This window comes from Cervus canadensis, chromosome 2, assembly GCF_019320065.1.
Source record: "Cervus canadensis isolate Bull #8, Minnesota chromosome 2, ASM1932006v1, whole genome shotgun sequence".
NCBI lineage: Eukaryota > Metazoa > Chordata > Mammalia > Artiodactyla > Cervidae > Cervus > Cervus canadensis.
Window position 1 is genome coordinate 107,883,922 of NC_057387.1, and position 24,154 is coordinate 107,908,075.

The following is a 24,154-nucleotide window of genomic DNA, read 5'->3' on the forward strand; positions in this document are numbered from 1 at the left end:
GGTGAAGGTCCATGTTAGGTTTGACAACGAATTGGGTGGTTCCCCCGTGATTGCCCTTTTGTACAGCCTCTGTTGTGATGGTCGTGCAGTTTTCTCAATCTAGTAGGAGCCAAGAACTTGAGCTGTGCATCCATCCATCATGGGTTTTCTTTTTGAGGGTGTTCAATTGGATGAGGAAAGAAATGGCAAATCGCATTTATCGCCCTGATACTTCATCAAGGTTTTGTCTTGGAAAGGTATTAGGGGTAGTCACTGGACACCTCAACCCCAAGGGAAGCAGAAGTTTCAGAGAGGTTGAATAAATTAAGTGGAAATGAGACAAACCGGATATGGAAGTCGGGCTTTCTTTGATTAGAGAAAGGAATAATTGAGCCCGAGTTTCTTGAGATGGAGCTGTGCTGACCAGAAGTGTTCTGACCAGGAGTTTGGGTCTGGAGTAAAATGGGGGGATGGAGAGAGTTGAATGGCATGTCAGATAGGTCTTCAGCATGGGCCACTGAGGTCCTCAAATGCTAGTGGTGAAGGCTGGAGAGGAGGTCAAACTGAGCCTAAGAGCTCAGTGAAGGTGGGGAAGTGATGCTGAGAACTGAGTGTCAAAGAGGAAGGGACTGACCACATCACCATGCCTACCCCAGCCCATCACCACATCCTGCGTTCCTATGGTGGGAGCTACTGCTTTCCTCACAGTTTCAGAGTCTGCTTATATTAACCCTGAATTTTTGTTTTTGTTGTCCAGTTCCAAGCTGTGCCCAACAGTTTGCAGCCTCATGGACTGTCGTACACCAAGCTTCCCTGTTCTTCGCTATCTCCCAGATTTTCCTCAAACTCATCTCCATTGAGTTAGTGTTGCCATCTAACCGTCTCATCCTCTGTCATCCCCTTCTCCTCCTGCCCTCAATCTTTCCCAGCATCAAGGTCTTTTCCAATGAGTCAGCTCTTCTCATCAGGTGGCCAAAGTATTGGAGCTTCAGTTTTAGCATCAGTCTTTCCAGTGAATTTTCATGGTTGATTTCTCTTAGGATTGACTGGTTTGATTTCCTTGCTGTCCAGGGGACTCTCTGGAGTCTTCTCCAGCACCACAATTTGAAAACATCAATTCTTTGGTGTTTAGCCTTCTTTGTGGTCCAGCATTCACATCCATGCATGGCTGCTGGAAAAACCATAGCTTTGGCTATATCTACTTTTGTTGGCAAAGTGATGTCTCTGCTTTTTAATACATTGTCTAGTTTTGTGATAGCTTTTCTTCCAAGGAGCAAGCATCTTTTAATTTTGTGGCTACAGTCACCATCTGCAGTGATTTTGGAGCCCAAGAAAATAAAATCTGCCTGTGTTTCCACCTTTTCCCCATCTATTTGCCATGAAGTAATGGCACTGGATACCATGATCTTAATTTTTGAATGCTGAGTTTCAAGTCAGTATTTTCCCTCTCCTCTTTCACTCTTATCAAGAGATTCTTTCATTCTTCTTTGTTTTCTGCCATGAGAGTGGTATCATCTGCATATTTGAGGTTGTTGATATTTCCCCTGGCAATCTGGATTCCAGCTTGTGATTCATCCCGTGTGGCATTTCACTTGATGTAGTCTGCATATAAATTAAGTAAGGAGAATGACAATATACAGATTTGAGATAATCATTTCCCAATTTTGAACTAGTTTATTGTTCCATGTCCAGTCCTAAGTGTTGCTTCTAGACCTGCATATAGGTTTCTCAGAAGGCAGGTAATGTGGTCTGCTGTTGCCCTCTCTTTAAGAATTTTCCACAATTTATTGTGATCCACACAATCAAAGGCTTTCAAGAAGTCATGAAGCAGAAGTAGAATTTTTTTCTGGAATTCCCTTGCTTTTTCTACGATTCAGTGGATGTTGGTAATTTGATCTCTGGTTCCTCTGCCTTTTCTAAATCCAGCTTGTTCATCTGGAAGTTTTCGATTCACATATTGTTTGAAGGATTTTGAGTATTACCTTGCTAACATGTGAAATGAGCACAATTGTCCAGTAGTTTGAACATTCTTTGGCATTGTCTTTCTTTGAGATTGGAATGTAAACTGAGTTTTTCCAATCCTGTGGCCCTTGCTGAGTTTTCCACATTTGCTGATGTATTGAGTGCGGCACTTTAGCTGCATCGATTTTAGGATTTGCAATAGCTCAGCTGGAATTCCATCACCTCCAATAGCTTTGTTTATAGTGATTCTTCCTAAGGCCTGCTTGACTTCACAATGCAAGATATTTGGCTATAGGTGAGTGACCACACTTTTGTGATTATCTGGTGATTAAGACCTTTTTTTTTGTATAGCTTTGTTTAAGCTCCTCTGTCCATGGACTATTCCAGGCAAGAAAACTGAAATGGGTTACCATTTCCTACCCCAAGGGATCTTCTGACACTCAGCTTACAGATTGAATCCATGTCTCCTCTGTCTCCTGCATTTGTAGGAGGTTTTTACTACTGTGTCATTTGGGAAGTCCTGAACATAAACTATAAGATGTAATAAAGATCCAGAATAATGTGCACTTCAGTCTCTCCACAGAGCAGTGGAAGCCTAGTGGGGTCAGCCTCTGAAGAGGATTCAGAGAGCCTACATGGAGGCATGGGGATGTTCCTCCTGCCCAAAGTGAAGCAGGCCCTGGAGCCCAGCGCCCTCTGAACCCCACTGTCACTGCAGAGAGCTGCCTTGCCCATTGATGATTTAGATAACAGGAACTTCTCTTCCATGAGGCAGAGAAAGAATTCTCAGGCAGCCCTTCTGCTGCTGTCCTCAAGGATCCTTCGAGATGTTTCCGACAGACTCTCCTGAGCAGTTCAAGAGGTGTGCAGTGTGGAACAGGAACCAACCAGAGAGCCACCATCGCCTCCCCGCTGAGAGAAAGCTGTTCACGTGATGTTATATGCTTCCCCAGATGTGCTCTGAGTTCACCCATGATGGGGAGAAAGAGTTTGAAGAGTTCTCAGATAAGGTCACATGCAGCAGAGGTTCTGGGTGGGGACTGGGGCAGAGGTGACTCCTCAGCGTTCAGTCCAGCCCCAGAGAACACGGTTAGCAGAGATGTGGGAGGTGACCAAGGGAATGGGCAGGCACCGTCTTGCTTTGGGTCTTGGATGAAGAACAAGAGAGTGAACTAGAATATTCCCCAGAGAGAGCCTCGAGTCTTATTTTTTCCCAGGAAATGGGAGTGGTCTTCCCTGGGTGAACGCACAAGTGATGAAACACAGGCATGTACTTATTCTGCAATGATTACTGTAAGCATGGCAGATTGCCCTCCAATGACATGCCATCGTGCTCAAGTGACTTGATGACAAGGTAAGGAAACAAATATAGGCATCACTGCCCGGCCAGAGAGTCAGTTGCTTCTGGTTTGTGCGGAGATGGCCCTGGGACTGCAGCTTCGGTGGCAGGTGCTGGCTGGACTCCTGCTCTGTCTGTGCGCCGGGCGACGGGCCGAGGCTGGGAAGGTGCTGGTGGTCCCCATGGAGGGCAGCCACTGGCTCAGCATGCGGGAGGCCGTGCGGGAGCTCCACGCCAGAGGTCACCAGGCAGTGGTCCTGTCTCCGGAGGTCAATGTTCACATCAAGGCAGAGGACTTTTTCACCACGAAAACCTACGCCGTTCCCTACACACAGGATGAATTTGTTTCCGTCATGAGGAGCCACATTCATGTGTTTTTTCAAAGATTACATTTTCTAACCATGTTTTGGGAAGCTATGGCTTCTTTGAAAAATATGTCTTTGCTGTTTGCAAGGTCTTGTGAGGCACTGTTGTATAACAAGGATCTGATCAGGCACCTGAATGCCAGTTCCTTTGATGTGGTTTTAACAGATCCTTTTAACCCTTGTGGAGCAGTGCTGGCTCAGTACCTGTCCATTCCTACTGTGTTTTTCTTGCGATCTGTTCTGTGCGGCTTAGATGTTGAGGGCACTGCATGCCCAAACCCTTTCTCATATGTTCCCAGGTTATTAACAAGGAATTCAGACCACATGACATTCTTCCAAAGGGTCAAGAACATGCTCTACCCTCTGAGCCTGAAGTACATTTGCCAGGTTGCTTTCACTCCTTATGCACGTATGGCCTCTGAGCTTCTTCAGAGAGAGGTGTCACTGGGGGAGATTCTTGGCTCTGGATCCGTGTGGCTGTTCAGAGGAGACTTTGTGATGGACTACCCGCGGCCAATCATGCCCAACATGGTGTTCATTGGGGGTATCAACTGTGCCAACAGGAAACCATTATCTCAGGTGTGTATGTTGGTTTTTTTCAATGTTCCAAGTGGAACACACTTTTTAAAAAAAACTTTAATTCAAGGTTCATTATATACTGATCTATCTAAAGATTTCCACCTCTCATTCTCCTGCTAGCAGTCTTTGGTGAGGTAAATTTGTTATAGTGTACCAGTTATGTAGTAAAGGTTTGTGATGGTCTTTGAGAGGAATGAGAGGTAGGGGTGAGGGTCTGTAACAGGATTGACCAGCCATGTGTGATTCAACCGTGATTGTCGTTTTGTAAAGAAAATGTAGTAAAGGTTGTTCAGTTTTCTCCAGCTGAGGTAGAGCAGAGAACATGAGCCATGGATCCATCCATCAGGGGTTTTTGTTTGAAGGTGTTCAATAGGAGGAATGAAGATCTGGCAGATTGCGTTTGTTGCCCTGATAATTCAGAGTAGTTTTACCTTGGAAGGGATTTAGGTGTGGTCACAGAAGACCTAAACACCGAAAAATCAGAAGTTTTAGAGAAGTGGAATAAATTAAATGTAAGTGAGACAATGTCAGGGAGAGAAGTTGGGTTTTCTGTGATTACAGAGAGAAATAATTGAGAACACCTCTTCAGAGATGGAGCTGTGCTGAGCAGATGTCTTCTGGCCAGGAGTTGGGGTCTGGAGTAAAATGTAGGGGCGTACAGAGTTGGATTCCATACAGAAAGGTCATCAAGGTGGGACACAGAGGTCATTAAAGGCTAGTTGTAGGGGCTGGAGAGGAGCTAAAACTGAGCCTAGGAACATAGTGAAGGTCTGGACAGTGATGCTGAGAACTCAGTCTCAAAGAGAAAGGATTTGTTATGAGCGGTGACCACATTTGCAAATCATCCTTAGCCCAGGTCACCACACCCCAAGTTTCCATGGTGGGAACTATTGCACTCCTAATGGTTTCAGAGTCTTCATATGTTAATCCTGAATATGTGAGTTAAAGTGAAATAGGACTCTTGCTGGCAAGATTTGTTTTCTTATCCACTGAATCAACCATCTTTTTTGCCCTCTTTTGTCACATGTACTGAATTTATATTAACTTCCTTGACTTAAGGCCTCTTATAGTTTTCATATTCTGATTTATACATCTCTTTTCATTAAATGTATTTATTACTGCACAATTCTAACTTCATTTTTCTTTATTGCTCACACTACAAAGTTTTATTCTACTTGATTTTCTTCTTCATGCAGTGCATTTGTCCAATTATGAAATATGTATGTATCTGTGAGGTTTGTAAAAAGTGAAATGTAAGGAGGTGCTGTTCTTTTTAGTTTTTCTATGTGAGTGTATTTTCTAGAATTAACAGCATTGGTTCAAATCGTCACTCCCATTTTCCTAGCTGAATGACCTTGACTGGGTGAGTAAACCATGAAAAAAGTGAAAGTCGCTCAGTCATGTCTGACTCTTTGCGACCCCATGGACTATACAGTCCATGGAATTCTCCAGGCCAGAATACTGGAGTGGGTAGCCGTTCCCTTCTCCAGGGGATCTTCCCAACTCAGGGATCGAACCTAGGTCTCCAGCACTGCAGGCGGATTCTTTACTAGCTGAACCACAAGGGAAGCCCAGAGTTAACCATTCTGACCTTAATATTGTCACTGTGAGCACACAAATATTGTCTATTGTCATTACTTAAAATATGCCCAGCAGGACAAGTTGTGTCATCTGGAGAATTTAGATGTTTCTGCCAACTGAAAGATCATTTACCCTGAAATTGTCAAATGTTATACATGGTAAGCACACTCTTACCATTTTTGTTCCAACTAAATTATTTTTTGCTTTGAGATTTTGTCAGTCTTATTTGTTTTTTATGGTTTATCCTTAGATGTGACTCCTTTAAATGTTTATGGAGATTTTTTTCACAATAGGAAAGATAAAATTTGTAATATTTTTGTTCCTTCTTCTTCTTAAGGTTTATGATGGGTTGAAATATTTTATGGGTCCCCTCAAAGAAATAACTTCTTGATTTGCTTATTCTTTTTACTATTTTTGTTTTCTATTACATTAATTGCAGCTTATTGTTTTTGTTGATGATATCATCTTGTTTCCTTTGTTTTACTTTATAGCTGTTTTTATAACTTCCTATGTAAGCATTAAGTTCCTTTATGTTTTGTTAATAATGAAGAACTGAAGGTCATAGATAAAACATTCTCCCCATTCCTTAGATTTTGGTATAAACTGCTCTCATTTTCTTTAACTTAAATGCATGTTTTTGGTTTCCTCTTTGAGTCAGTGAGTCTTTTTTTTTAATGAGATTGTTTCTTAACTTCCATATAGTTAACATTTGTTGCAGCCATCTTTCTATTATCTTTTGCAATTATTTTGAATTATAATCAGAGAATGTTTCTTGTGGAGTCACTGCTTTAAAAAATGTTAATAGGCTTCTTTATAGTCTAGTACAGAATGGTCCAATAGAAATCTAATGCAAGTCACATACGTAACTGAAAGATTTTTCAGTTTAGTTCAGTCGCTCAGTCGTGTCCGACTCTTTGCAACCCCATGAACCCCAGCACGCCAGGTCTCCCTGTCCATCACCAACTCCTGGAGTCCACCCAAACCCATGTCCATTGAGTCGGTGATGCCATCCAACCATCTCATCCTTTGTCGTCCCCTTCTCCTCCTGCCCTCAATCTTTCCCAGCAGCAGGGTCTTTTCAAATGAGTCAGCTCTTCACATCAGGTGGCCAAAGTATTGGAGTTCCAGCTTCAACATCAGTCCTTCCAATGAACACCCAGGACTGATCTCCTTTAGGATGGACTGGTTGGATCTCCCTGCAGTCCAAGGGACTCTCAAGAGTCTTCTCCAACACCACAGTTCAAAAGCATCAATTCTTCGGCACTCAGCCTTTTCCACAGTCCAACTCTCACGTCCATACATGAATACTGGAAAAACCATAGCCTTGACTAGACGGACCTTTGTTGGTAAAGTAATGTCTCTGCTTTTTAATATGCTGTCTAGGTTGGTCATAACTTTCCTTCCAAGGAGTAAGCATCTTTTAATTTCATGGATGCAATCACCATGTGCAGTTATTTTGGAGTCCAGAAAAATAGTCCGCCACTGTTTCCACTGTTTCCCCATCTATTTGCCATGAAGTGATGGGACTGGATGTCATGATCTTAGTTTTCTGAATGTTGAGCTTTAAGCCAACTTCTTCACTCTCCTCTTTCACTTTCCTCAACAGGCTCTTTAGTTCTTCACTTTCTGCCATAAGGGTGGTGTCATCTGCATATCTGGGGTTATTGATGTTTCTCCCAGTAATCTTGATTCCAGCTTGTGCTTCCTCTAGCCCAGCGTTTCTCATGATGTATGCTGCATATAAGTTAAATAAGCAGGGTGACAATATACAGCCTTGACATACTCCTTGTCCTATTTGGAACCAGTCTGTTGTTCCATATCCATTTCTAACTGCTTCTTCCTGACTTGCATACAGGTTTCTCAAGAGGCAGATCAGGTGGTCTGGTATTCCCATCTCTTTCAGAATTTTCAACAGTTTATTGTGATCCACATAGTCAAAGGCTTTGGCATAGTCATTAAAGTAGAAATAGATGTTTTACTGGAACTCTCTTGGTTTTTTGATGATCCAGCAGATGTTGGCAATCTGATCTCTTGTTCCTCTGCCTTTTCTAAAACCAGCTTGAACATCTGGAAGTTCATGGTTCACGTATTATTGAAGCCTGGCTTGGAGAATTTTGAGCATTACTTTACTAGCATTCAAAATGAGTGCAATTGTGCTTTTCAGTAGATATATTAAAAATAAGCTTTTTAGTAGATATATTTAAAAAATAAAAAAGAGGGTTTAAATTAATTTTGATAATATATTTTTTACTGAATGAAATATATAAAAATACTATCTTTTAAACATGTATTCAATATAAAAAATTTTCAGGTACTTGTTTGTCTTTGTTTCTTTCAGCTTTATTGAGATATAGTTGACAGGTTTCCCTGGAGTTTCAGATGGTAAAGACTGCCCACAATGCTGGAGACCAGAGTTCCATCTGTGGGTCGGGAATATCCCTTGGAGAAGGAAATGGCTACCCACTCCAGTATTCTTGCCTGGTGAATTCCATGCACAAAGAAGCCTGGCGGGCTACAGTCCATGGAGTTACAAAGAGTCAGACATGACTGAACGACTCACACTTTCGCTTGTCACTTTCCTGTAGAAGCTTACGGTGGACAGCAGAGTGATTTGACGTACCTAGATCATGAGATGTTTACTAAAACAAATTTAGTGATCACAAATCATCCCATGTAGACACAAAATTAAAGGAGTTAATGTTGTTAATTACATCCCTAGTGTTTATTTCTCTTATAACTCCACGTTTTTACCCTTAGACTGCCTTCATCCAGTCTCCCTCCCCGCGTCTCCTGCCTCTGGTAGCCACAAATCTTATTTCTCTTTCTATGACTTTGCTTGCTTCTTTCTGTAGTATGGTTGGTCTGCAGCACTATGTTGGCTCCTATTATGCAACTTAGTGATTCAGTACTTTGATACACTTCAAAATAATCACCACAATAAATCTAGCTATGATATTCATCATGGAAATGTATTACATAACTCTTAACTGTATTTCTCACACTCCTTTCATACCTGTGACATTTATTTTGCAGTCAAAAGTTTGTACTTTAACCCCCGGCAGCCTTCTCTCTCCTTCCCTCACGCTCCTCCTCTTTGTCAATTACCTGTTTGTTCTCTATGAGTCTGTTTCTGTTTTGTTTTGGTTGTTCATTTCCTTTGCCTTTTGTTTTTCATGTATAAGTGAAATCATGCAGTATTTGTCTTTCCCTGACTTACTTCACTAAGCATGATACCGTCTGGGTCCATTCATATTGTCACAAATGACAAGATTTCTTTCTTTCTTATGGCTGAGTAATATTCACTAGCCAATATTCTCGGCTGTAGTAAACAAGGCTGCAATGAACATAGGGGTGCATATATCTTTTCTAATGAATGTTTTTTGGGTATTTTTTTTGATAAATACCCAGGAGTGGAGTTGCTGGATGATATGACAGTTTTATTTTTCACTTTTTGAGAAACTCCATGCTGTTTTCCATAGTGACTGCAACAATTTACACTGCCGATAGTGCCCTAGAGCTCCCTTTTCTCTGTATCCTTGCCAACCTTTGTTATTCATTGTCTTTTTGATAACAGCCGTTCTGACAGGTGTGAGGTGATAGTTCACTGCTGTTTGATTTGCATTTCTCTGATGATTAGTGATGTTGAGCATCTTTGCACGTGCCCATCTGTATGTCTTCTCTGGAAAAATGTCTCTTTAAGTCTCAGTCCATTTTTAAACATGTTATTTGCTTTTTTGGTTGGTATTGACTTGTATGAGTTCTTTGTGTATTGTAGAAATTAACCTATTCAGGTATGTTATTTGCAAATGTCTTCTTCCATTCAGAAGGTGACCTTTCCCTTTTGTTTGTAATTTTCTTTGCTGTTCAAAAGATTTTAGTTTGATAAAGTCCCATTCATTTATTTTACTTTTGTCTCTCTTGTCTGAGGAATCATATCCAAAAAACATTTAATACTAATACCAAAGTTAAAGAGGTTACTGCCTATGTTTTCTACCAGAAGTTTTATGGCTTTAGGTCTTACATTTAAATCTTTAATCTATTTTGAATTTATTTTTGTTCATGGTGTGAGAGAGCAATCCAGTTTGATTCTTTTGCATGTAGCTGTCCAGTTTTCCCAGTACCACTTACTGAAGAGGCTATCTTTCCTCCATTGTATATTATTACCTCCTTTGTTGTAGATTAGTTGCAATATAGGTTTGAAGTTATTTCTGCTCTATATTCTCTTCCATTGATCTATGTGTCTGTTTCTGCATCAGTACCTTACTGCTTTGATCACTGTAGTTTTGTAGTATAGTTTTAAAGCAGGACGTGTGATTCCTTCAGTCTGACTCTTTTTGAAAAAACTGAAGTATAGTTAATTTACAATGTTGTGTTAATTTCTGTCATACAGCAAAGTTATTCAGATATATATTCTTTTTCATTACAGATTATTACAAGGTATTGAATGTAGTTCCCTTTGCTATACAGTAGGAACTTGCTATTTATCTCTTTTACATATAGTGATGTGTAGCTGTCAATCCCAAGCTCCTAATTTAACTCTCCTCTCTCTTTCCCTTTTGGTAACCCAAAATTTCTTTCCTATGTCTGTGAGTCTGCTTCTCTTGAAAAATAAGTTTATTTGTGTCAGGGGATATTTGACTTTAAGGAATTCAATATGTTGCCATTTCTCAAGGATTCTCTGTTCCTTATCAGTTCTTATTCCAGGAACGAGTGAAACAGCACGCTGTTCCCGGGACTAAGGTCATAGGATGAGACATGTATGAATCCCCCTCAGTAACTGTTTTCAGCATCAGCGACCTTGTATGTATTAGACTATCCATATTGTGGCTATTGATAAAATTTCATCCTGTGTAATAGCTGAGTAATCATCTTACTAAAGATATATAAGCCTGCATTTCTGCTAATAAAGCACCCTTGCTCCATCAGAGCTTGGGTCCCCCTGTCTTTCTTTCTTTCTTTCTCTTTCTCTCTGTCTCTCTCTCTCCCTCCCTCCAGCTCTCTCTTTCACTTTCTTATCATCGACTCTGGACCTCCGGTTTCCAGTCCATTAAAGGACCCCAACAATTTGAATCATTTTTTAGATTCCATATATAAGTGATATCACATGATATGTGTGTTTTTTGTGATTACTTCACTTAGTATGATAATCTCTAAGGCCCGTCCATGTTGCTGCTCCAGTTCTGTTCTTTTTTCTCAAGATTATTTTGGTTATTCAGTCTTTTATGCTTCCATAAAAATTTTAGAGTTTTTTTTTCTTGTTCTTTGAAAAATGCCATTGGTGTTTTGATAGATATTGTGTTGAATCTGTAGTTTGCCTTGGGTAGTCAGGTCATTTTAATAATGTTAATTCTTTAAATCCATGTATCCACAGTGTATCTTTCTATTTGTTTGTGTCATCTTCAATTTCTTTCATCAGTGTCTTATAGTTCTTGGAGTATAGGTCTTTAACCTTCTTAGATTTATTCCTAGGTATTACATTCTTTTTGATATAATTGAAAATAGAATGGTAATATTATTAATAATTTCTTTTCCTGATAGTTCACTGTCAGTGTATAGAAATGCAATAGATTTCTGTATAATAATTTTGTATGCCTTAACATTACTGAATTCATTGATGAGTTCTAGTAGTTTTTGGTAGCTCCAGGATTGGTGTTGACAGGATGAAGTAAAACTGTCAGTTTTCACAGATTACATGATACTCACTACACATAGAAACTAAAAATTTCATACTAAGTCCTCCAGACCTGGTATGTCTTTTATACATACAGCACATGGTAATTTGGACTCTACACATTTCAAGTACTCAATATTCATGCGTAGTCAGTGGCTACTATGTGAGACAGCATATGATCAATGTTTGTAAACATTCCATATGTAAACCTAAAGATGTATATTTAAAATTTTTCTATTAAGAAAAGCTCAATGTGCCCAATTCAGAAAATAATACCTAAAAATATTCCCCCATTTAACTGAATTTTTCTCAAATTACATTTGGGAACTTTATTAGTTTTTCTTTAGATATATAGCTTTCAGATTGTTGCACACAGGTTTATGACTGCTGTGTTTTCTTCATAAAATTTTCTTTTTAATGCTTAATTGTGGTAAAACATCCCCAACATAAGATTTACCATCTTAACCATATTTAAGTGTACAGTTTAGTAGTGTTAATTATGGTCATATTATTGTGCAACCAATTTCCATAATAACTCTTCGTCTTGAAAAACTGAAACTCTCTACCCCTTAAACAACATCTCTCCATTTCTCCCACTTCATAGTCCCTGGTAACCACCATTTTACTTTCTGTGTCTATGAATTTGAGTACTCTAGATACCTAATATAAGTGGAGTTGTACAGTATTTGTCTTTTTGATACTGGCATTTTCACTTGGCATCATGTTCTCTGGATTCATTCATGTTGTTGTATATGTTGTTAGAATTTCCTTCCTTTTTAAGGCTGAAATATATTTCATTGTATAAATTGGGCACAGTTTGTTTATCTGTTTATCTGCCAATGAACATGGTTGGCTTTCACCTTTAGGCTATTGGGGATAATGCTGCTGGGCATGGATGTACAAATACCTCTTTAAGACTCTGTTTTCAATTCTTTTGTGCATATACTAAGAAGTGGAGTGGCTGGATCATCTGATATTTAAGTTTTTGAGGAGCTGCCATTCTGTTTTGAAAGTGGCTACAACAGTTTACATTCCCATGAGGGTTCCAATTTTTCCACATTTTTTCCTAAGCCTTGTTTTTTGTTTTGTTTGTTTTATGATTGCCATCCTAATGGTGTGAGGAGACATCTCATTGTAGCTTTGATTTGCATTTCCCTAATGATTATGTCAAGCATCTTTTCAATGCTTGTTGGTTATTTGCACATATTCTTTCGAGAAGTGTCTAAGTTGTTTGTCCATCTTGAATCAGGTCTTTTTGCTGATGTTGAGTTTCACGGGTTCTGTATATGTTCTGGATGTTAATCCTGTATCAGATATATTTGCAAATGTTTTCTCTCACTCAATGGTGTGCCGTTTTTGGTCTTGGCTTCTCTGGTGGCTCAGATAGTAAAGAAACTGCCTACAATGCGGGAGACTGAGATTCGATCCCTGGGTTGGAAAGATCCCCTGGGGAAGGGAATGGCAACCCACTCCAGTATTCTTGCCTGGAGAATCCCCTGGACAGAGGAGCCTGGTGGGCTACCGTCCGTGGGGTCGCAAAGAGTCGGACACGACTGAGCAACTAATACAACATGAAGTTCATACATAAATACTTATATATGTGTATCTTAAGTTTGAATGTATTCTAGCAACTCCATGCTTTTACTCTGTTGTTAATATCATTTGATGCACACATTTAAGATTTTTTCATGAAGTCCAGTTTTTAATTTTTTATTAGCTATTCTTTGGTGTAATTTCAAGAAATCTTTGCCAAGTACAATATTGTGTTTTTTTCTCATATGTCTAGTTTGAAGAGTTTTATAGCTTTGGTCTTACATTTAGGTCTTTGACTTTGAGTTGAACTTTTATATGGCATTGGGCTTCCCTGGTGGCTTAATGGTAAAGGATATGCCTGTCAGTGCAGCAGACAAAGGTTCAGTCTCTGGGTCAGGAAGATCCCTGGAGAAGGAAATGGCAACCCACTCCAGTATTCTCCCCTAGGAAATTCCATGGACAGAAGAGCCTGGTGGGGTTGCAAAAGAGTCCGACACGAATTAGCAATTAAACAAATATAAAATAATATATGGCATTAGTAAGAGTCCAATTTCATTGCTTACATTCAGACACCCAGTTTCCCCAGCACCATTTGTTGAAAAGACCGTCCCTGTTGAATATTGTACAGCCTTGTCCAAAATAACTTGACCATATATGTGAAGTCTATCTCTTTTACTTGAAAAATGTATTTAAAAGTTGTTTGAGAGCATTGATCTGATAGGAGTCACTCCTGTCAGAAACTAGAAATGCTTCTAGGTGAATTTTTTCGGTCATATTACAAATCTCAGTGAGATTTGACTTGGCCTACCATTTTATCTATACCTTAATTTGGCGCAAAATCAAGAGTTAGAGTGTTCATTCTTCCCAGGCATGATGTTGTATGCCTCTTCATTTATTTTATTCTAGTGTAGATTTAAAGCTCTAACTGGACCAGAGAAAATACCATCAGTTTCCAATCCCCCAAGTGCACTGTGTAGCCTTAGTTGGCTTAGTATATGTGTTACTTTGAATGGCAAACACAGGGCAGCTGATCACATTTTTGCTGGTCTGGGGCTGGGCAGCCCAAGAAGTCCTCCCACATAATCCCCAGGGCAGATGAGACACAGAGATGTCGTATCCTCCTGAGCACACATGAGCATCAATCTCTGTAGCAGGGCCACCTCGTGGGCCCGAGATGTAAACAGTTGCACAGGCCCCACCTCAGAAGGCTCCCACAAATTCAGGAGCTCCTCTGTTTTGGAGGAATCTATCCTTATCAGGACTCAACACTGTAACTGACCCTGGAGAAAAATCTGAACATAAACTGTAAGATATAATAAAAGCCCAGATTAAGGTAAACCCCAATCCCTAAACAGAGTAGCAGAAGACTGACGCCTTCAGCATCAGAAGAGGATTCAGAGAGACTGTCTGGGGACAAGGGGACACTTCCCTGAAGTCCAGGGTGTGCATATCTTTGGGACTGGTGCTCTCTGACCCCACTGTGTCATTGCTAAGTGTTGCCTTGCCCATTGAGGCTTTAGATAATAGCAACTCTTATTCTAGGAAGTTGATACATACAGATGTTTCAAACATCACTTCTGTTGTCTTCATCAGAAATTCCATCAGATATTTCATATACGACAGCTCCTCCAACAGACTCTTCCCCTGAACAGTGGAAGAGGTGTCTCAGTGTGGAAGAGGAACAAAAAGACCACCAGGTTCCCTCCTGCTGAGAGAAAGCTGTCTCAGCGATGTTATATGTTTCCCTGGAAGTGAACAAGGAAGTGCTCCTTGTTCACCCATCGATCAGGGGAAAGAGTTTAAAGAGTTCTCAGATAAGGTCACATGCACCAGAGGTTCTGGGTGGGGACTGGGACAGAGGTGACTTCTGAGAGTTCAGTCCAGCCCTGTAGAGTGTGATTAGCAGAGAGGCAGAAGGTGATCAAAGGGAATGTACCCATGCAGCCTTTGGATGGATGACAAATATTTTGGGAATTGGATGACAAACATTTCAGTGACCTAGAATGTTCCCTTCTGGGAGCAGCAGAGTCAGAGATTTTCCAAGATAAGCGAGGAAGGGACTTTCCCGGGGTGAAATCAGAGGTGATGAAACCCAGGCATGGACTTATCCTGTAATGATTAATGTATGGATGGCAAACTGACTTCCAATGCCATGCCATTTTGCTTAAGTGACTTGATGATAAGATAAAGGGAACAAATATAGGTGGCATAGCTTGACCGGAGACTCAGTAGCTTCTGGTTTGTGTGGAGATGGCCCTGGGACTGCAGCTTCCATGGCAGGTGCTGGCTGGACTCCTGCTCTGTCTGTACATCAGGCGATGGACTGAGTCTGGGAACATGCTGGTGGTCCCCATGGAGGGCAGCCACGCGCTAATGCAGGGAGGCCATTAAAGAGCTCCAGGCCCAAGGCCACCGAGCAGTGGTTGTTCCTCTGCAGGTGAATATACACACCCAGGCAGAGCGCTTTCTCACCACGAAAATCTATGCGGTTCCTGACACACAGGAAGAATATGATTCTCTCATGAGGGGTCATGTTCATCTGCTTTTTGAAAGAGGATGTTTGCTAGCACTGTTTCTGGGAGCTATGGTGTCTGTAACGACTGTTCTTTTGCTCTCTGTAAGGTCTTTTGAGGGATTGTTGTATTCCAAGGACCTGATCAGGCACTTGAATGCCAGTCCCTTTGATGCAGTTTTAAGGGACCCTATGTACCCTGGGGGGGCTGTCTTGCCGATCCAGTTCACAGCAACAACTGTTTCGCTGTATCTCACTTGCGCACTGTTTGTTGAACCCGTGGTAGGCAAGGCGCAAGCTAAGAGGCTGGAACAAGACTCAAGGAGCCGTGGAAACTGCAGACGCATTTCTTCTCTCCTGGTTGGCACAGCAGCCATAGCAGCAGACCCGCTATATTCCCTCCTCTCGTGGGAGACCCGACAGACACAGCCATGAGGTAGTAGTAATGCCGCAGCTCTTTAGGTGGAGCTCAGTCAGGCACGCCGCATGAAGTAGCCCGGGACCAAGCAAGCACCTCCTCAGGCGCATGCGCAGTGCTAGACAAAGCGCTCAGCTGTTCAGTTCAGTTCACTCGCTCAGTCGTGTCCGACTCTGCGACCCCACGGACTGCAGCACACCAGGCCTCCCTGTCCATCATCAACTCCCGGAGCTTACTCAAACTCGTGTCCATCAGGTCGGTGATGCCATCCAACCATCTCATCCTCTGTCACCCCCTTCTCCTCTTGCCCTCAATCTTTCCCTGCATCAGGATCTTTTCCAGTGACCTTGCATCAGGTGGCCAAAGTATTGGAGTTTCACCTTCAGCATCAGTCCTTCCTAAACGTGCCATCCTGGTTGATTTGCTGTCTTCCCCACAGGGGCTGGCTAAGTACCTGTTGATTTCTACTGTATTTATTTATTTATTGTGTTCCCTCTGTGTGACTTAGATTTTGAGGGCATGCATGCCCAAACCTTTTCTCTTCTGTTCCTAAGTTGTTAATAGTGAATTCAGACCACATGACATTCTTCCAAAGGGTCCAGAACATGCTCTATCCTCTGAGCCTGAAGTACATTTGCCAAGTTACTTTCACTCCTTATGCATGTATGGCCTCTGAGCTTCTTCAGAGAGAGGTGTCACTGGGGGAGATTCTTGGCTCTGGATGCGTGTGGCTGTTCAGAGGAGACTTTGTGATGGACTACCCGCGGCCAATCATGCCCAACATGGTGTTCATTGGGGGTGTCAACTGTGCCAACAAGAAACCGTAATCTCAGATCTGTATTGCTGCTTTTATTTAATCAGTGTTCTGAGTGGAACACATGTTTTTTTCATTATTATTATTATTTTTTTTGCCATGCTGCAGTGCTTGTGGGGTCCTAGTTCCTCAACCAGGATTTGAACCTGGGTCCTTGGCAACGATGGCTTGAATCCTAACCACTGGCTTGCCTGGGAGTTCCCAACATAGTTTTTACAAACATCTTACTTCCAGGTGCTTAATATATATTGATCTTTCTAAAAGTTCCTGCCTCTCATTCTCTTTCTAACAGTCTCTGTTGTGGTGAATTGTTAAAGTGCCTGCAGTAGTGTGGTAAAGGTTGTGATGGTCTTTGAGAGGAGTGACAGTCAGAGATGAGGGTCTGTGATAGGACTGATAAGCGATGGTATTTGTTATTCAACTGTGATTGCCCTTTTGTGAAGGCACTGTTGTAACCATTGTCTGATTTTCTCCAGCTGAGTAGGAGCATGTTTGTTGAGCTGAGAATCCATCCATCAGGAGTTTTTGCCTGAGGGTGTTCAATAGAAGGAGGAAAGAATAGCAGATGGCATTTGTTGAACTGATAGTGGTTTTGTCTTGGAAAGGATTGTGGTTGCAGGAGACTTAAACACCAAAAGGAATCTGAAATTTCAGAGGTAGAGTAAGTGGAAGTGAGATAATACTGGAGAGAGAAGTTGGGGTCTCCGTGATCAGAGAAAGGAATAATTGAGCCCAACTTCTCAGAGATGAAGCTGTGCTGACCAGAAGTCTTCTGACCAGGACTTGGTGTCTGGAGTAAAATGTGGTGATGTATGGGGTTGGATTGCGTGTCATGTAGGTCTTCATGGTGGGACACCGAGGTCATCAAAGGGTAGTGGTGGGGGCTGGAAGGAGGTAAACTGAGCCTATGAATGCAGTGAAGGTGGGGGCAGTGATGCTGAGAACCGAATCTCAAAGTGGAAAGATTTGACCACGTCACCAAATCTGACCCAGCCCTGACTCCACCAAATCTGACTCCACCCCAAGTTTCCATGATGGGAACTACGACTTTCCTCACAGTTTCACAGTCTTCTCATGTTAACCCTGAATATTTGGGTTTAATTGAAATAGGACTCTTGGGGGCAGGATTTGTTTCTTAATACACTGAGTTAGCCGTTTGTTTTTTGTTTTTTTGCTGACTTGTGTTTCATGTACTTAATTTATATTAACTTCCGTGACTTTAGGTCTCTTATAGCTTTTGTATTCTTCAATTGTGGGAGATCTTTTGATTGCTGATTCAATTTCATTACTGGTAATTGGTTTGTTAATATTTTCTACTTCTTCCTGGTTTAGTCTTGGGATGTGGTCCATTTCTAAGAATCTGTCCATGTCTTCTAATTGTTCATTTTATTGGTGCATAACTGTTCACAGTAATCTCTTATGAACCTTTATATGTTTCGTGTGTTTATTGTGACTTCACTTTTCTCATTTTGGCTTTTATTTACCAGAACTTTCTTTCTTCTTGATGACTCTGACTGAAAGTTTATCAACTTTATTTTTTCAAAGAATCAGTTCTTTATTTCATTGATCTTTTAAATTTCTGGCTTAAGCTTTATGATTTTTTTCTTTGTATTACCTCTGAGTTTTGGTTATTCTTTTTAGTTACTTTGGGTGTAGGTTTAGGTTATTTCAGGTTTTTTTTTTTATTTCATGAACTATGCTTGTATGGCTAAAAACTTTCCTTTTTGAACTACTTTTACTGTTTCCCATAGATTTTGGATTATCATGTTTTCATTTTTATTTGTCTTGAGGTATTTGTTTAATTTCTTCTTTAATTTCTTCAGTGATCCATTGATTGTAACACATTGTTTTGTCTCCATGTGTTTTTGCAGCTTTTTTTGTAGTTGAGTTTTGGTTTCATAACATCATGGTTGGAAAAGATGTTTGATATGATTTCAGTATTCTTAAGTTTAGTAACACTTGATTTGTGACCACACATGTGATTTATCAAGACAGATATACCATGTACACTTGAAAAGAATGTGTATTTTGCTGCTTTTGGATGGAATGTTCTATGTATATCTATTAAGCCTAACTGGTCTAATGTGTTGTTTAGGACCAGTGTGTCCGTATTGGTTTTCTGTCTGAATGATGTGTCCATTGATGTATGTGGGATATTAAATCACCCTAATATTGTTGTTTTGGAGAAGGAAATGGCAACCCACTCCACTGTTCTTGCCTGGAGAATCCCAGGGACAGGGGAGCCTGGTGGGCTACCGTCCATGGGGTCGCACAGAGTCGGACACGACTGAAGCGACTTAGCAGCAGCAGCAGCAATATTGTTGAGTACTGTCAACTTGTCTTTTTATGTCTGCTAATACTTGCTATTTGTATTTAACTGCTCCTATGTTGGGGCCACATACGTTTACATATATATCTAATGGTGGCCCACTGGTAGGTTAATCTGGGTCCTGGAGTCCCTGTCTGTAGAGCCCAAGTTTCCTGGAGCTGGTGTCCATCTGCTGGAGGGTGGGGTGAGGTTTAGGGGTGTTCTGGGCTCGTGCTGGTGCACTGGTAGGTGAGTCCAGGTCCTTGGCACTCTGGTGCACAGGGCCTGGTCCTGGGCCTTCTGGTGGATGGGGCCAGGTCCCAGGTGGCCTGTTCTCAGAGGGTTAATGCAGCTGGCCTACTAGTGAATGACTCTGTGTCTCCGCTCAACTAGCTACTTGACTTGGGGTATCCTAGTACTAGTGCTGACAAACTAATGGGTGAGGCTGTGTCCCGATGTTAATAAGGTAGAGGGATGATCCAAATAGCACTTGCTGGCACAGTATCATGGTGGTAGAATGAAACTCTCCAAAATTGCTGCTGCTCATGTCTATATCCCAGGATGATCTCTGTCTTTTGCCTTTCTGGGAGGTTTTTCAATATCAGCAGGTGGGTCTGACCCAGGTTCCTTTTAGATTACTTCTTCTTCCCTACATCCTAAAGTATGTGAGATTTTGTGTGCACCCTTTGAGAGTAGTGGAGAAGGAAATGGCAACCCACTCCAGTACTCTTGCCTGGAGAGTCCCATGGACGGAGAAGCCTGGTAGCCTGCAGTCCATGTGGTCACAAAGAGTCGGATACAACTGAGCAACTTCACTTCACTCTCTTCACTCACTTCATACTTTATCACTGGAGAAGGAAACAGCAACCCACTCCAGTGTTCTTGCCTGGAGAGTCCCATGGACAGAGGAGCCTGGCTGGCCATGGTCCATGGGGTTGCAGAGAATTGGACATGACTGAAGTGACTAAGCATACATGCATTTGAGAGTGGAGTCTCTATGTCCTATGGCTTCTGGCTCTCCTGAAAGGAAGCCCCGCTGACCTTCCAAACCCAACTTTCTGGAAGCTCCTCTTCCTGGTTCTGGACCCCCAGGCTAGGACCCCAATGTGGGGTCATATCCCTCACTTCTTAGGGAGAAGATCTGCAATTGTAATTATCCCACATTTGTGGACTGTTTGCCCAGGGGTACAGGTCTTGCTTACACCATGTCTCTACCTCTCCTACACATCTTGTTGTCATTCCATCTTTACATATTTAGTTGTGAAAGATTCTTTCAGCTAGTCTTCAGGTCTTTCTTATCAATGTTTATTCTGTAAATTGTAATATTGGTGTGCCTAAGGGAGGAAGTGATCTCAAGGTCTCCCCAGTCTGATATCTTGGCCACTTTCTCAGTGTAAATTAATTAATGACATACTTCACATTTTAAAATTTCATACTAAGTCTTCAAAATCTGGTGTATAGTTTAACTTACAGACATATCAGTTTAGACTCTACATTTTTCAAGTGCTCAATAGTCACGTGTAGCTAGTGGCTACCATAATATCATATGATCAACATTTGTAAACATTACATAGATAAACCAAAAGATGTATATTTTTATTTTTTGTTAGAAAACCTAACATCCCTAATTCTGAAAATGATGTCTTAAAATATTTCTTAATTTAACTGAATTTTCTCAATTTACATTTAGAATTTTTAATAGTTTTTACTTTAAAAATATGCTAGATTGGCACACAAAGTTTTGACTGTTGTGTTTTAGTAATAAAGATTGCCTTTCCAAAATATTTAATTGTGGCACAATACCCCAGCATGATTTACTATCTTGACCATTGTATGTGTACAGTTTAATAGTGTTAATTATACTCACATTACTGTGCAGCCAATCTCCAGAATGCTTCATTATGAAAAACTGAAACTCTGTACCCCTTAAATATCTCCCCATTTCCCCCAGTCCGTAGTTCTTGGGAACCACCATTTTACTTTCTGTCTCTATGAATTTGAGTACTCTAGGTTCCTCATGTTAGTGGAATCGTACAGTAATTTTCTTTTCGATACTTAGTATTTCACTTAGCAGGCTGGCCTCTAGGTTTATTCGTGTTGTGTATATGTTGTTCAAATTTCCTTTCTTTTTAAGACTGAATAATAATCCGTTGTATAGACAGACCACAGTTTGCTTATCTGTTCATCTGCCAGTGAACATGGGTTGCTTTCATCTTCTGGGTATTGTGAATAATTTTGCTATGAACATGGGTGTACAAATATGTCTTTGAGACTCTGCTTTCAATTCTTTTGGGTATATACCCACAAGTGCAATGGTTGGATTATCTGCTTTTTTTTCTTTTTTTAATTTTTTGAGGAACTTCCATCCTGTTTTCCACAGCGACTATACCATTTTATATTCTCAGCAACAGTACATGAAGGGTTCCATTTCTTCACATCCTCTCCAAGGCTTGTTATCTTTTTTCTTTCTTTTATTTCTTAATGATAGCTACCCTAATAGGTGTGACCTGACATCGTGCTGAAGTTCTGATTTTCATTTCCCTAATGATTAATGATGTTGAGCATCTTTCATTGCTCATTGGTCATTTGCACATATGACCAATGTCTAAGTCCTTTGTCCATTTTTGAGTCAGGTCTTTTGTTGTTGAGTTATAGAAGTTCTCTGTATATTCTGGATATTAATCCCTTATCAGATATATTTCGTGTCTGACTCTTTGCTACCCCATAGACTATACAATCCATGGAATTCTCCAGGCCAGAATACTGGAGTGGGTAGCCTTTCCCTTCTCCAAGGGATCTTTCCAACCCAGGGATCAAATATAAATATTTTCTTCCATTCTATGGTTTGCCTTTTTACTCTGTTGATAATATCTCTTGATGCACACATTTAAAATTTGTTCATGAAGTCTAATTTGTTAATTTTTCATTAACTATGCTTTGGTGTAATTTTCAAGAAATCTTCGCAAAATGCAATGTTCTGAAGTTTTGTGCTATGTCTTCTTCAAAGAGGTTTATAGGTTTAGATCTTACATTTGTGTCTTTGAGCCATTTTGAGTTGAACTTTTATATGGCATTTGTAAGAGTCCAAATTCATTGTTTACATTTGGACATCCAGTTTTTCTGGCACCATTTGCTGAAAAGACTGTCCCTTTTGAATATTTTTTGCACCCTTGCCCAAAATAACTTGACTATATATGTGAAGTCTATCTCTTTTAATTTGAAAAATTTATTTAAAAGTTGTGTGGCAAATATGTGTGGGAGTATTAATATGATAGGAGCTACTCTTATCAGAATCTAGAAATACTTTTTGTTCTTGTTGTTTAGATCTAAGTTGTGTTTGACTCTTGTTGTTTAGAGTTAAGTGTGTCTAAGTTGTGTCTACTCGAAGGACTGTAGCCCACTAGACTCCTCTGTCCATGGGATTTCCCAGGCAAGAATCCTGGAGTGGGTAGCCATTCCCTTCTCCAGGGGATCTTCCTGACCCCAGGAACCTGGGTCTCCTGCATTGCATGTAGATTCTTTACCATTGGAGCTACCAGAAAAATGCTTTTAGGTGAATTAAAAAATATATATATTTTTGTTCATAATACAAATCCTGGTGACATTTTTCCTCGGTCTGCCACTACATCTATAGCTTAATTTGGGGGCAAAATCAAGAGTGTCAGAGTGTTAAATCTCCCTATGCATGAGGCCGTATACATCTTCAATTATTTTATTCTAGTCTAGATGTATATCTCATACTGTAGCAGAGAAAACACCATACACCTTACCAATCCCATAAGTGCACTGTGTACCCTTACTTGGTTCATAGTATCCATGTAGGTTGAGTGCCAAACGCAGGGCAGCTGACCACAGTGAGGGAAGCCAGAAAGTTGTCCCGTAATCTTTATGACACGCAGTTAAGAGCCAGACAATTAACAGGGGTCACTGAATTCTTACCAGAGCAAAGGTAATCCAGCCCAGCTTACCTGCTGTTTGTGCCACCAGATAAGGCGCCTCTAGATTCACTGGTGGCAGCAGAACCAAGTAGCAGCTTCTCTTGCTAAGAACGCTGACAGCAGGTTCAATAGCAGCAGCAAACCTGAATACCCAGCTTCTCAGCCACCTTTCTTCCTTCCCTTCAATGTGTTTATACCCTGAAAGTAGACATAAGCAGCCTTGATCCTACAGACTCAGGAAATTCTGCATAGCTGTATATAGAAGTGAATGAGGGGGACAGATGATAGGCTAAAACCCGGGAGCAGAGGACAGAAACTGGGCCTTAGGGAAATCATGCAGTTATAGGGCTGGGACAGAAAGAAGATCCAGAAAAAGAGAGCATAGATGCTGTTGTTGGGGCTCCAGCAGAACCTTGGACCCACAGACTCCAAGGATGGTTAAAACAAAAGCCTCCAGCACAGGGACAGCCTGTGTGACTCAGGAGGCATCTTGGTACGCACTGGTTTGCCCAGGACGGGAATCTGTAACGTCCATGCATCCCTAATGGGGATGAGTTTCTCCCAAAGGGAAGCGTCGGTCTGGCCATCATGTGGCCCAGAACAGGATGTCCTTTTGGCCAAAGCCACGGATGCAGAAGAGGGTGCTCAGTGAGAGAGGGAGCTGGGTGGCTCAGAGAGTGCTCCTCTGTCATCCCAGGTGTAGAAGGGACTCCGTGAGGTCAGTGTCCTCTGAGCACACATGGGCATCAGTCTCTGTATCAGGGCTGACATCACGGGCAGGTGACCCAAGCAACTGTGCAAGGTCCCACCAACTCGAGCCCATTGGCTTTAGAGGAATCCATCCATATCAGGACTTAGGTCTGTAACTGACCTTGGAGAAAAATCTGAACATAAACTCTAAGATGCAATAAAGGCCCCGATAAATAAAGGCCTCAGTCCCTAAATAGAGTAACGAAAGATTGGCACCTTCAGCAGCCTAAAAGGAATTCAGAGACCCTCTTCTGAGGCCAGGGGATGGCTTCCTCCTGTCCTACGGTGTGTAGATCTTGGGGGCTGGCCCTCTCTGACTCCACTGTGTCATCACTAAGGGTTACCTTGCCCACTGACATTTTAGATAACAGCAATTCTTATTCCATGAAGTGCAAACAGAATTAA

General features: G+C 41.2%; 2 protein-coding genes and 1 pseudogene across 4 annotated transcripts in view; all 3 read left to right on the top strand.

Moving 5' to 3' along the window:
- LOC122437277 (UDP-glucuronosyltransferase 1A1-like) overlaps positions 1 to 24,154 on the top strand; it is a 141,252-nt gene that overhangs the window by 56,731 nt on the left and 60,367 nt on the right. The window lies entirely within an intron of this gene.
- On the top strand, positions 3,335 to 8,173 carry LOC122437278 (UDP-glucuronosyltransferase 1A3-like). The gene is made up of 2 exons (XM_043462042.1): positions 3,335 to 4,224; positions 8,144 to 8,173. The coding sequence occupies exons 1-2, from the start codon at positions 3,361 to 3,363 to the stop codon at positions 8,150 to 8,152; spliced, it is 873 nt and encodes a 290-aa protein (XP_043317977.1). The 5' UTR covers positions 3,335 to 3,360; the 3' UTR covers positions 8,153 to 8,173.
- LOC122437375 lies at positions 15,260 to 16,796 on the top strand (annotated as a pseudogene).

What these genes read in the sequence shown, in the direction of transcription:
- LOC122437278 (XM_043462042.1), top strand. Translation starts at nt 3,361, where the DNA reads ATGGCCCTGGGACTGCAGCTTCGGTGGCAGGTGCTGGCTGGACTCCTG.